The sequence below is a fragment of the Nestor notabilis genome, unplaced genomic scaffold (genome assembly GCF_000696875.1).
Source record: "Nestor notabilis isolate BGI_N333 unplaced genomic scaffold, ASM69687v1 scaffold786, whole genome shotgun sequence".
In the NCBI taxonomy this organism is placed as follows: Eukaryota; Metazoa; Chordata; class Aves; order Psittaciformes; family Psittacidae; genus Nestor; species Nestor notabilis.
In genome coordinates, this window is record NW_009934011.1 from 2,955 (window position 1) to 16,410 (window position 13,456).

The following is a 13,456-nucleotide window of genomic DNA, read 5'->3' on the forward strand; positions in this document are numbered from 1 at the left end:
AAGGTTCTACTGTTAAGTAAAGCCTTTTAAGATTTTCACTGATATCAAAAAGCCTTTATGGGGCCTTACTAAAGGAGGAAAAAAGACACAGTGAGCTTTTAACTGAAGAGAAAATGTCTTGCTAAGATTTGTCAAGATAACAAACTTGTGCTGGTTTTGTGATTTAATTCCTTGCATGATCAAAATGCAGTGCATATTTTGTAATGAGACCATACAATGCTTGTTTTTCAATAAACTCTCTTTTCTGTTAGCAACTCAGTTTCAATCCAGGGCAGTGAAGAGCAGATCATACAACAGGACAGTTTTGAGGAGCTCAGAAATGGGGAAATCTTCAATAGACTCCAGCAGAACCAGTGCACAATGGATGTGAGGGAAGTAGCATGGTTGGGAAAGGCAGTAACTGTACAGGCCATTGTGGCTTACTGAGCTTCTCTTCTTGAACGTGGTTTAACTTAGGAGAAGCAGGAGAACTTGGAAAATGTGTTTGCTGACTTCCAGCCAAGCTGGTAATATGTGTTGCTGTGAAAAGAAACAAACAGGCTTTGTATATCTTGAAAAGAAGCAAGTTTTTTCTGTGAAATAAAGGGCTTTTAGCTGTCTGACAGGCCTCTTCTCACGGACCTCTAGTATGCTCTGTGCTGCACAGTGCATATGGGCTGTATATACTGATGCTCTGGGCTGGAGTCCTGTCCAGATAATTGGTGACTTCTGAATGAATGTTTTGTTCTCTAGTTGCAAAGTCTTTGGTTTTTTGTGTGATTCGGGGATGTCCTGCATTCAGCACATCTCAGAACTCATTTCAGGAGGGACTCAAGCAATGTAATGTCTGTGCTGGAACAGGAGCAAGTCGTGCATCCTTTTTTTTTTTGCCAAAGTTTGAGACAAGGGCTCAGCTAGACATGGATTCAGATAGTATGAAGATGACTAGGACTCTCTAGCAAATAAACAATATGTTGACTCTTGGAGTAGATGAACGCAAGGAAGCAGGAGCTGGTAGTGTGCCCACTGCTAAATAAGGAGGAGATAGCCTGGCCACTGTGACCTTAATATAGGTCACTTGCAGAAACAGAATGGCAATCTGGGACAACATGGAAAGCTGTGTGAGAAAGGAACTAGAAGACTTCCAAACTATTTTGGTTCACATGTATGAGCAGGGTAAATATTGTTGTGATGTAACTTGGTCAACATAAAATTGTTCCTGATCTCAAAAGGAATAACATGAGGCAACTCAGCAGTTAATACAAGAAATTGTGACCTGTTGACATTTTTTATTTAATGAAAATACTTCTGTTTACATACTGATATTAATTACTTACTTTGAAAGGACTCCAGTGTTTTCAGGACTTTGTGCCATACCCATTGCTCTTCAGATTAGAGACTCTATTTTCAGCACACCAGTTGCTGACAGTGCGTTGTGCCAGTACATTGTCAGCATTCACTAAAAGTAGTAATAATAAGTTAAACGGCATATCTCTGTGGAGAGATGAATAGGAGGCTCTCTAAGCATACCCAGAAGGTTTAGACAAATTAATTTCATAGAATTGTTTGTAATTTATAGGAAAGGTAAGTGCTTAGCAATATCCCAGGACTGCTGCAGGCACAGGAAATTATTCAGATGCTTGGATGACTAAGAAGACTTTAGCTTGGATTGAGATCACTCTTAGCTGTGTCCCAGGGTTATGGAGCCCTGCAGGTGTTGTGATGAGGTAAAATAGAAATCTCAAATCCTGACCAAATAGCTGGTAGAATTAACAGCTTTTTTTTTGTTGTTCAGAGCAGACTTCGCAAACCTAAAAACTTGCTTGAATCCTACTATCAGGCATAACAATTCCTTATCATTATTTGGCTAAGGAAGTTTTATATTCCTATCTATGCCAGCCTACTCTTTGTGAACAATGTTAAACAGCTGCTTTGTTCATTCTATTCAAAAGTAAATGGTTCTTTTCTGAAGTTTTTCCTGTAGGAGATAGGCGTTTGGATTTGTACCCATCATGTTTAGAACTCTCTGTGGTAAGAGGCCCTGCCCAGTTCACTGTGCATCCTCTTACACCTGGAGATGAAGTGACAGGTTGATGAGACAGAAAGACATGAGAAATGAGTGTATTCTGTTCTGCTGCCCAAAACATACAAGGTGAAACTGAGCTGGCACCAAGGGAAAGAAAATAATGAGTTGGCTGGGACAATATCTGTGTACTACTTCTAGATCCAGCAAAGGGCCAGGAAGTTCCAAACCCATCTCTGGCCTGTGTCTCTGGTGTTACCTCCTCCTAATATGTGGCTGTTCCTAAACTCAGGTAGTCCTCCGTGAGGTCACTCATTGTGTATCAGGGTGAGGAGAGGCTATCATAAATTGCTGCTACTGCTGTATATACCTTTCTCTTCATCCGGGGCTTATGACAATGGGCTTTACAGCAAAACTGAAATACTAAATGATCAGACTCTAACGTTCACATGGACGTGATTCGTTTCTGTGAGTTCATTCTTCTATTTAGAGAAAGATCCTGCTACCCTCCCTTACGCACTGACACAGTTGCCAAAATAACCGCTCTTACTCGCTTTTACTAACGGGCAGCTTTAAAAGCCAGCCTGCAGCTGACTTTGAAACAGAAGGTCAGCAAACGGAGCAACAGACTTCAATTCAGAGCTTTAATGGGAGCCATTGACCACAGCAAAAGGCCCTGACTGGAGTGTCTAGAGTGTGCTTTGCACAGGCCAAAAAGTCACTTTCATACTCTTTGAACCTTTTGTATAAACCTATATATTTTTCACTCTGTGGATTTCAAGATGAATGTGCAGCCGTGTGCTAGATGTGGCTATGGGGTTTACCCTGCTGAGAAGATTAACTGTATAGATCAGGTCAGTTCTCTTTCTTTATTATTTTGGACTATAATAAATGCACAGATTGGCACTTTTAACACAGTGCAAATCTCTTGGTTTTAAAAGTTCTTTACTCATAACTGGGTTCAGAACTGAGTTAATAATAGGCATGTATTTGAAGAAGAGTTCTTCAAATTCATTAAATGAATGTTAAGGATCAATACTGAGATTTAAAACTCATAATAATAATAATAATAATGAAATACAAATCATGTCTGTTTGACGTTTCTGTTTTGTGGTATTTCCAGACATGGCACAAAGCCTGTTTTCACTGCGAAATATGCAAGATGATGTTAACAGTAAACAACTTTGTTAGCCATGAGAAAAAGCCTTACTGTCAAGCGTAAGTGTGTTTTCTTTTCCCTTTTTTTAAAGCAAAGGTTTTAAATGCCAACCTTCTATTACATTTTAATGTAATAGAAGATTGCCATTTGGACTCAGCTTGGTCCCATGTGTGATGTGAAATTATGTCTTCTTAGTGCCTTTGTGCATATCTTTGGATTTATGTGAATCACAAATGATGGGAAGCTCTTGTTACTGGATAGAAAGCTTTTTTGTTTGTCCAGTGTGTTAAAAGATACTAAATTAAATTCCATGTCAGTATTGTGGGAAGAAAATATACCCAACCATAACATTCAGTGCTTTCCAAAGCAGCGGTTAAGAGTTAACAGGGTTGAGCTCTCATCAGGAAAATGTATAAAAAAATGCAGATTTTGGAGTTGGTTTGTTCTAGGAAGTTTTTATTTTATAATGATCAATTCCTGTCAAATTTGTCAGCAGAAAAAAGGAGAGGTGACAGTTGTTTTTTATTCTATTATTCTCTTTTGTTATTAGAATCACAGCATTGGTATGACGATCATTAAAATTAATTTTGCTCTAGGCACCTACTCCATACAGTAATAACTTGGCTGTAATCTGAGATGTATGTGTGAGTGAGGGGAAAGTTATGTATAGAGGGGTGGAGGCTGGTATTGTGTTCTTGAGTGCTCAAAGAGAACCTTTCCGGTGGGCTGTCTGGTACATTCCTGAGCTCTTTTTCCACTTTCCTTCTTTAGGCACAATCCAAAAAACAATGCGTTCACGAGTGTATTTGAATCACCAATAAATATGAATGCCAAGAAACTGTCGGAAGTGGTAAGAGAGGTAAGAAGCTTGAGGGCCAAGTGTATTTAGCTTTGTTTTACATTTTGGTATCACATTTCTGTCTTGTTTCAGACATAGAAACATGTATTCTTTACTTACCCTCCTGTGTTCTTTTAGAGCAGTAAGATCTCAACCCGGGTTTGAATCATGTTTATACATGCATTCACTCATAAGAAAGAAAGGTTAGGTCTGAATTTGCTTCTACTTTCAGAAAGGAAAATGGATAGCAGTTTCTCACCTGCCATATCTGATAATCTGCACGGAAGCATTGTTCACATAAACTGCCCAGAGCTATGTAAACCAATTAACTAAATGTAAACTCAGTAACTAAATCAGGGGGGTTTACACTGCCATTGGAAACAAGAATGACCCACTTGCTTTAGGATCTCTTCTGAAACTGATTATCAGGGCATGAAACAAAAAATAAATCCTCTCTCAGTGGGACGTAAGCAGAAGTTCTCCTAAATAGTTTGTCAAGTGTTTCTGGCAAACTTGAGACAAGAAAACACACAAGTCCAGGGAGCTTTGCATGGTTCTACTGAAAATGTTTTGTTAAGGAGTTCAGGATGGAGCAGCTTTCCCAGTACTTTCAACCGCATGTGTCCTCTCAAAGGCTGCTGTGGCCCGGCAGACCTCTAGGGGTGCTCAAAGTCTTCTTTCTGTTCAGATGCCATTCTTTTCTGCCTTGCATGGTTTTCCTCCGGTTAAATTTGTTTCAAACTTGCATTTCTAAGAATCCCATGGAATGAGAAATACAGAAACAGCCAATAATCGATCGCTATCTCATTTCTATATGTAATATTAGTTTCTTGAATGTCAGTCTTTTTATACTTTAATAGTACTATTAATTGCATCACTATATTTAGTAAGCAAACCAATGTGTTTTGATATGATTAGCCATCATTAAAACAAAAGAGGAAAGTTACATTTCTTAGATTACAGCATACTGAATTCATTCTGATGTTCTCTATTAGCTGCACAAACTTGAGGTACACTAATAGCCTTTATCAGACTCCACCTTCTTTTGTTCTTGTATTCTTATGCATCATATTTTGCAATATCATGGGCAGCAACTATTTCAGCAGTGACTATCACACTTACTTTAAACCATGTGTGACAGATCTGGTCAGGAATGAGTCTGAGATTACTTCAGGTTCTATTTCTGGTTTTAGGCGGTGATATGAGACTCTGATACTTCCAGTGCATGTGAATATACACGCCAGACAAATTATAGCTCAAAGATCACTTTCCCTTGTTTTTTACACCTAAAGCACCTTCTGTCCTTTTCAATCACATAATGAGGTTCTGCTCCAGAGATAGAATTGCTAAGGGTAGTAAAGAAGCTGATTCTGCAGTACTTACTTAAAGGAATTATTTCTGTAGAAATTCTGAGTGCAGGAAAACTTTTTCATTGGCAAATGTGTAAAATTATCCTAACTTGGGAAAAGGTTTCAATTGCTACTGTAGTTTTGGTGGGTTTTGTTTTGGTTGTATTATTCCTTATGCAGAAAATGTAACATGTTTCTTCAATCCTAACATGATGTTCTCACCTAAGCCTTATGTGGAGTCACTGACTTGAATGCAGAGATAAAAATTCAGCTCACTCCCTCTACACAGAATTTCTATGTGAGCAGACAAATGTGAGCAGATTCATCTCTCTGTACCTCTGTACTTCATTTAAAAATGGGAATAATGTTACACATGCTCAATGATTTTTCTGTCCAGTCAGTTTAGATTTTGCACTCTTCAAGACAGGGACTGCTATTATTTGCATCTGTAGAGTGAGTTGTATAACAGAGATGTAATTTCAGTTGGATTTCTGTATGCTGTCATGATAAAAGTAGCAGTAGGAAAACGATGACCCAGGACTAAATATAGTAGTCATTTACATTTACACAGTCATGATACTTTGTGGACACTGTGCAGGGAAATAAGAGAGTAGAATATTGCCCACTGGGTAATAGTTCTTTCATGTAATGCTGCATTGATATATTCTGCTTAAAATTTCTTAGGGATTTCAATCCTCATAGATAATTTCCCCCAGAAGTATTATCTAAAGACCGAAGTATTCTTTCAGAATTTCATGCCAGATTTCAAGTGTAATATACTGCTCTTTTACAGATGTGCAGCTCCAATAATGGTAGGAATCGTAGTTAGAAGCTGGGTGTGGATTAGAGTTTTGACTTTAGGGCTAAATGCCGTCTTCTCTTCTGTGAAAACTCATTTCCCAAGAATGGGTGGCATGGAGGAAGTGCTTATGTAGTCTTTGTATGACACAGAGCTACAGGCTATGTGGCCTTTTTGTATATAAGCAGGATGTAAGTGGTGTTGATCTAAAGAGGGAGAAGCTGGAAAAGATGGAGAATTTTTCACGCTCTCAGAAGATGGTTCGTATTTTCTTGTGGGCTGTGGAAGTTTGGTTGATCAGGTGTGCTTGTCATAGTCCCTTGGTTTCTGCATTAATGTTGTATATTAATGTGTCTTCAGGGTGAAATTAGTAGTTGGCACAGAGGCTGCTCTGCAGCAGCTGGAGATTGAACACACAGACATAGGTAAACATTGTGACTGGAGTAAATGATCTTAAACTGAGCTGGTGTTGATACTGCCACCCAGCAAATTAGTTCTGTGCAGTCACATTGTTCCTTTGCTTCTCTTCTGCTGGTGTTGGAGGTTCTTGCAGTGAGGCAAATGAAGGAACTGACATTGCTGAAAGGTAACACAGCAAAAGCCTATTTACTAATTCCCTGAGCTGATTTGCCCCACAGCTGCCTGTTTGATGGTGTCAGTGTGTGATAGACAAGAAGGGTTATGGAGTAGGGTCTGAGGTGTTTTGGAAGTAACCTTCCTTTAGACTGTTTAAAGGTGCAGTAAAAACTAGGAGGTAGTGAAGTAAATTTGTTATGGTGGGAATTGCACTGGTTTTGTTGTTTTGTCTTGCGTTCATTTCCTTTTGTTGCTGCATTTCATGCAGACTCCATATCACTGTGGACTAAGAGACTGTTAACCTTGTTTGTCTCCCTTCTTCTTGTTCTCCTAGGAGGGGTGTATGGTAGTCACTACTAACAAACTACTAATACCAAGTCTTTTTTTTTTTTTTTTTTTTTCTTTTTAGACAAAATATCGAGAAGGGGAAGAATTCAAATCAGTCTTTCAATGGGATGTAAGATCCAGAGAAATTGAAGCTGTCTATAAAGCCCAACAACTGGCCACCCAGGTAAGAAATATCCCTCAAGTCTCCAAGCCACTAGCCTGCAGGAGACCAAGGATCAGCCCTGGCAGTCTTGATTTTTGAGTTTCACTCATAGGATTTCAATGCTAAAAAAGCCAGTGCTTCTGATTTGTCTAAACTTTTCAAGGCAGTATAGCTCAGTTATAGCTTAGGGTGAAAGAATCAGAAGATGAGGAAGGAATAGTGTATCTATATAGTTAGCAATTTGGACTACTGCATGTACAGCCATACTCGGTGTGTCTTTCTACTGCCACTGAGACTTCCCTAACAAGCAATAAGATTCCCAGGGGGAGCTGTTTGAGTCTTAACTCCAGGATCCTAGATCCTGATATCTTGATGGCAGTTCTTGTTATACAATTTCTACCCTGGCATTTTGAAGGTATGTGGAGTGTAGGTCTTGCACTGTATGTCTGCACAGAGTAAATGTCACTTCCACAGCACTGTGTGTGGTTTGTTTTATTCTGTCAGATTAGCTGTTTGTGTATGAAAACAAAGGTAAAGATTGAGAGTTATTTAATTTTTGTTTTGTAGAATGCTTACTATGCTGCCTATGAGGAAGGAAAATCATGGTACTCGGGAACCATCCCAGATCCTGACATGGTCCAAATAACACAGACACAGAAGAATCTGAGTGATGTAAGCGGGGTGATGTTTGGAAAAGCTTTGTTTTCATGGTCTGTCGTATTCTGAAGACCTACCAGTGCACCAAAGCCAATCTTTTGTAAGATGTTACCAAAGGAGAGGCTGACATTTTCACTTTTGTCAATATTTAGCCATGTAAGTGATTAAAGTCACATAATGGCACTATTGCCCATCCTGGAAATCATTCATTTAAATATTTGTGTAAGTGAGAAGCAGTTCAACTACTAACAATAATATCTGAGGTGACCTGATCTAGCAGGCAGTGCTGTTCCATCAGTAGAGCAGAACTCATGATGGAAACATATTATTTTCCATAGAGTAGACCTTTCATTGACTGTATTTCTATGAATGATGAAAATAACTTCTGAATTATGACTGATCGTCTATGCCCATACAGTGGGTTAGTAATTCAGTCAACAGAGCCAATTAGCAGTAGATAATTGTTATGACTGGGGAATGTTTTCTGTTGTATGTAGGAAATATTTCTACCTAACAAACTTACAAGGCAGAAGTTCTCTAATTTGTTTACTTTTAAATAAAGTGATACCTATTTTTAGAAAGCAGGCGTTAAAAGAGGAATCATACTGAACTACAGTGGGTTTTCTGTAACAGCTAAACAAAAAATGTTCATTTTCTAGTTTCAATATACAGAGGAATATGAGCCACGGAGAGGCAAAGGCAGCTTTCCCGCTATGATCACTCCAGGTTATCAGGTTGCTAAGAGAGCCACCCAACTAAGCAGTAATGTAAGTCACAGGTGTTTTAATCCTATTTTAGACTTCCAAATTTGGAGAATCCTCGGTTTAGGCCATTAACTTCAGACAGTAGATTCTATGATGAGTATTTGTTGCACTGTTAATTCTACAAAGTGAGAAAACTTTAACATTGATGCAAGAAACAGGGTTAACAAGCTACTTGGCTTTGGGCAGACAATCATGTAACACCAATGACATATATTATACGTACTTCCCGAAAGATGTAGCAACTTTTGCTGTGCTTGTGATTGTGAATCACTCTAAAATGTTTATTTAATTCATTACCTCCTTTATTTTCACTTTATGGCTTTATTAATCTCGTTATTTTCCTCTGACTTTTTTCACTTTAATATTTGAAGTTCAGTACCTGTAATACTGAATTGAATTCATGCACAAGCTACTTCAAATATATGCGCAGAAAATTGCTTATTTAGAAAAGTAACAATTCAACTGAAAAAGATCAAGTAAAAATAAATCCCGTAGAAGTGATTTTAAAGTATTGCATTGTTTTCTTCAAACACTGTCTGCATTGTCATTGCAGTATCATCTTAGATGGTGCATTAATGACTATTCTCATGATATTTTAATCAAATGTATGGCTCACATAAATCTAGTATCACTTGAAAATTTTATTATCTGGTTCCATTTTTGTCTGCTTCTGGCATTCACTTCAAGAAAATAGAGCCTTAAATATAGCGATAGCTTGACTGTACAGTGTGAAGTGTCAGATTGTTGTTGCTCGTTTTCTCTTGAAGCCTTCTGATAGAAAATACTTATTGTTTGTAATATGTATTCTATATGTTTGCTCCCTCAGGTAGAATATAAGCGGGGACATGAAGAGAGAGTTTCGAAGTTCACCTCTGTTGTAGACACTCCAGATATACTACATGCCAAGGTTGCAGGACAGCTTTCAAGTGATGTAAGTGAAACAAAATAGATTGACCTGGGTTTGACTCTCAAGTGTCTCTTGGGACGTTTATAAATCACTTAAAAATATACCCCTAAAGAAAAGTAAAATATAAATATTTTAAAGGCAAACTCATTTTACCTTTAAGTATTTAATACTTCCAATTTAAAAGCTGTTATTCAATTCTAGGGACTCGCTGGCTGTCAGAACTGAAGGCAGAGAACTAGCCTGTTCTATACCCAGCAACTGGGTGCTATGCAAAGTAATGGAAGCTGCCTGACTCTAATATAAATAAAGCAGGCATCTTGCAGGCAGCTTCAGATTTTCTTTAAACAGCTGTGATCCATCCTATAGTCTGAATGAGACACAGAGATCCTGCAGAAGATACACAGTCATATCGTTAAAGACTACATTGTAAAGATTCAGACTTCATGGTTCATCTTCCTTTTGGCAGATGACAGCCATCAAATGCTTGACTTTGCAACTTTAAGAATTGATTATGTGTGCAATCAAGATACATTTGATCTAACAGCTCCTGAACTGTCTTGAATTTTTACAGTTGAAATACACAGAAGACTTTGAAGAACGTAAAGGAAAAGGCAGCTTTCCTGCTATGATCACTCCAGCTTATCAAATAGCCAAGAGAGCAAATGAATTAGCCAGTGATGTAAGTGTCCAAAGCAAAGTCTCTTTCGGGGAAGAAAAGAATAAATTGTCACACAAATTTTGTATTAAAATACTTATCAGCAGAAAGAAATTCCATGAGCATTGTGGAGTTATGCTAACAGGGAACTTCATGCATAGATTTTCAAGTGATTATCTTTTCAGGGACAAATTTGAGTTTTGAGCACAAAGAAGCATTTTATTTGTGAATCAACACTGGATTTTTGTGGGTAAAAGTGTCCCCTTTACCCTGCCTCCTATTGCATACAACTGAGAAGAAAGGCAGTGTTAGATGGAGGTCTTTGATTTCATTCTGCCCAACTCAGTATGAGTTAGAGGGGCTAAAGTGCAGCTCTGATTTACACAGCCACAATATTTCTGGGCTATCTTGTATCAGGGGAGAGTTGTGTTTGCAGAGCTCTGCTTTGCCATGACTTTCCATGCTCCCAGTGGATCCTTGCGGTTCATTCTTCTATTCCTTCTTTTGTGCTGTTGCTGGATTAGGCTTTTATGAATGCAAGAAACTAGCTTTTTGAATATATATATACACACACACATGCATACATGTGACATAGGTATAGATTTATAAAACATAGCTTTCTATTCCACTCATTTTCTCTCCTTACTGCTTGTGGGGATTTTTAACTCCTTGCTGTTCTGATCTTTATTGGCTTTCTGTTCCTCTCCAAACATAGCAAAACTACAACATCCCTATATGCTTTAAAAAGCATTGTAAAAGGTCGTCAAATGTACAGTTAATTGTATTTTGTCATTGGAGACTGAAAGGAAAGCTCTTTTTACTGTAGAAGATAACATATTGTGCTAACTCAATAGAGGTGAATTTAAAACATTATGAAGAGTCATTGAGGAAAATAAGAGGAGATCTGTAATTTTGAAGGCAAATGCAACTGACTCTAAAATACTTAAATGTTTTTGTTTGCCTTTGATCTGTGGAAAACCCCTCATTTGTGTCAGCAAACACACATGGTGATTAAAGGGCAGCATCAGGTTACAGGCATTATTTTGACTTCAGCAGAGGTAGTACAAATCTTGGTCTAAATTTGAAGGTTGATTGCCTAAAATTCTCATGATCACGGGGGAGATCAGAATCTTTCAAAAACAAGCCCAGTTATTAATGGCATTCAGATGACCCTTCGGTAAAAAAAAGTGCTCTGTGGTAACTGTGATTTACATTACAATCAGTTCTATTTTATTTCAACCTGCTGGAGCATCAGGGATTAGCTACAAGCAGGTGATACTGAACACACTGAGCTAATGGTTTGGGTTGAAATGGCAAGTCCCATGTTCCTAGTCTATTACTGAAAAGTACACCACTATTTTTGGTTTTATGTCTTCAAGTGGCATATTTGACTTCTGAAGATTGGTGGCAATGGGAATTTTGATGATCCTTTACTGCACATGTGGTTGATTATTATTTATTATGCAGCATTTGTGTACGAGAGTAAACTCATTTCCTTTTCTTTTTTCCTTTTAGGTAAAGTATCATCAAAGATATGAAAAAGAGATCAAAGGAAAAGCCACCCATACAGCTGGAACAGATGCTACTGTTGCAAGAGAACACGTAGATCAATATGGTCAGGTATGCAACATCTGAGAGATACCCATGCTGATGTTGATCATTACTATGGCCAATTGCTGAAGACTTGAGAAACTACAGTGAGACCTATTTTCACTTTGCTTTTCTGTATAAGAATGTACGGTCTCAAAGGAAAACATGGTGTGCAACAGTACCATTCTGTGAATGTGTAATGTATTTGACATTGGGTTTTACAAGATGAGACTGCAGGGTGCATACACTGTCACTGCATGATCCTTATGGCAGGGTCATTCCAAAAGGTAAGCCTTACCCATTCCATGACAAAGAAAATGTAAATGCAGTTAGGAATAAAAATGAAAGGTCTATGAAATGGTAGCAAGTTAGTAGATAGATGAGCATCTTTTCCCTGCAAGGGTTTTAGAAATCTTAGAAACTTTGCAGCAATAAATATATGAGAGTAGCACTGAAGGTCATGGACATCCTCTTAGTTTTCAGATCATCTACACAAATAGTCTTGTATGCTTGACAAGTTGTAGTTCTGTATATGTGGAACCAATTAGGCTTTAGTTCTGTTTTGGTCTGTGGCATTTGTTTTGCTTTTGTTTCATTTTTAAGGGAATTACATTATTTTTGTGGTCTCCCAAAATGCATTCAATTAAATTAGGGAAATAGCACAGCTAAATAGAACTGAATACAGCTGAAGGGATTTTGAAAGGAATTGAATAGTGGTTTTGTAGAAACAAAACTGTATGGTTAGTCTTAAGTTTTCCATCATAGCTCCTCATGAGACCCACGTACTTCGGAGAAATGAAGGAAAAGGGACTATATTTTCCTAAGACATTTGGCATTTTACATTTCTCCACTTCTGTCCAAACCTATATCTTCTAATCTGTGAAAATCAAACCGTCATTGAGGAATGTGAGTTTGGAATATGTAGCAATGAAGTCTTCAATTAGTCTCTGTCTTTTGAACTACTATAAGTTGTAGTAAGAATAAACAAATAAAAAGAATTTGAAAAAGCACTAATTGCATTTTCCAGCGTTAGAATGCTTCTATCTTTAGAATTAATTTAAGGGTTCTTTTTCTTTGAAAGTATCTTTGAAACTTCAGTCGCAGACTTCAAATTTAATTTGAGTTTTAATCTGCATAGATTGAATTTCGGTATTTTTATTCAAATAAAATAGAGCCACTGAAATTAATGGATCTTTCTGAGTGAAGCATGACTTAACATGGGTAAAGGGATTAGACTTCTAACTGTCAAGATCATGGGGGTACATCATATCGATATACGTATAACATGAGACAATTTAAGGAACTGTACCATAAAATTCCTGTGTGCTGAGCACCTGTTTTGTTCATGTTTTAAAATCTTAGAAGTGGCTAAAATTAATTATTTAGAACTTTGAAAATACTGTTTTGTGATATGAGCAATATTAGAAATGGTGTATGAAAATGTATCTGAGAAAGAAGAAAAATGCAAGCTGCTCTGAAGAATTCAGACTCATGAATGGCATTTTAGGAAACTAACTCAGCTGATTAGTGACAGCTATTCTTTTATTTTCTCTGCCTGTTTATGGAATAATTTAGATGTGATAACTGTAGTTACATTATATTGTTCACAATACATGACTTGTCTTACTGTGTAACATTAATGGTACGTAAAATGACCTACAGTGGGTTTT

General features: G+C 37.6%; 1 protein-coding gene across 1 annotated transcript in view; it reads left to right on the forward strand.

Annotated features, from left to right (window-relative positions):
* Positions 1 to 2,784: 2,784 nt before the first annotated feature.
* The window catches only part of NRAP (nebulin-related anchoring protein), a 50,102-nt gene continuing 39,430 nt past the window's right edge, over positions 2,785 to 13,456 (forward strand). The window contains exons 1-9 of the mRNA XM_010017118.1: positions 2,785 to 2,856; positions 3,126 to 3,220; positions 3,933 to 4,020; positions 7,133 to 7,234; positions 7,781 to 7,885; positions 8,530 to 8,637; positions 9,461 to 9,565; positions 10,113 to 10,220; positions 11,712 to 11,816. Coding sequence (XP_010015420.1) covers positions 2,785 to 2,856; positions 3,126 to 3,220; positions 3,933 to 4,020; positions 7,133 to 7,234; positions 7,781 to 7,885; positions 8,530 to 8,637; positions 9,461 to 9,565; positions 10,113 to 10,220; positions 11,712 to 11,816 — 888 coding nt within the window. The remainder of the gene's footprint in view (positions 2,857 to 3,125; positions 3,221 to 3,932; positions 4,021 to 7,132; positions 7,235 to 7,780; positions 7,886 to 8,529; positions 8,638 to 9,460; positions 9,566 to 10,112; positions 10,221 to 11,711; positions 11,817 to 13,456) is intronic.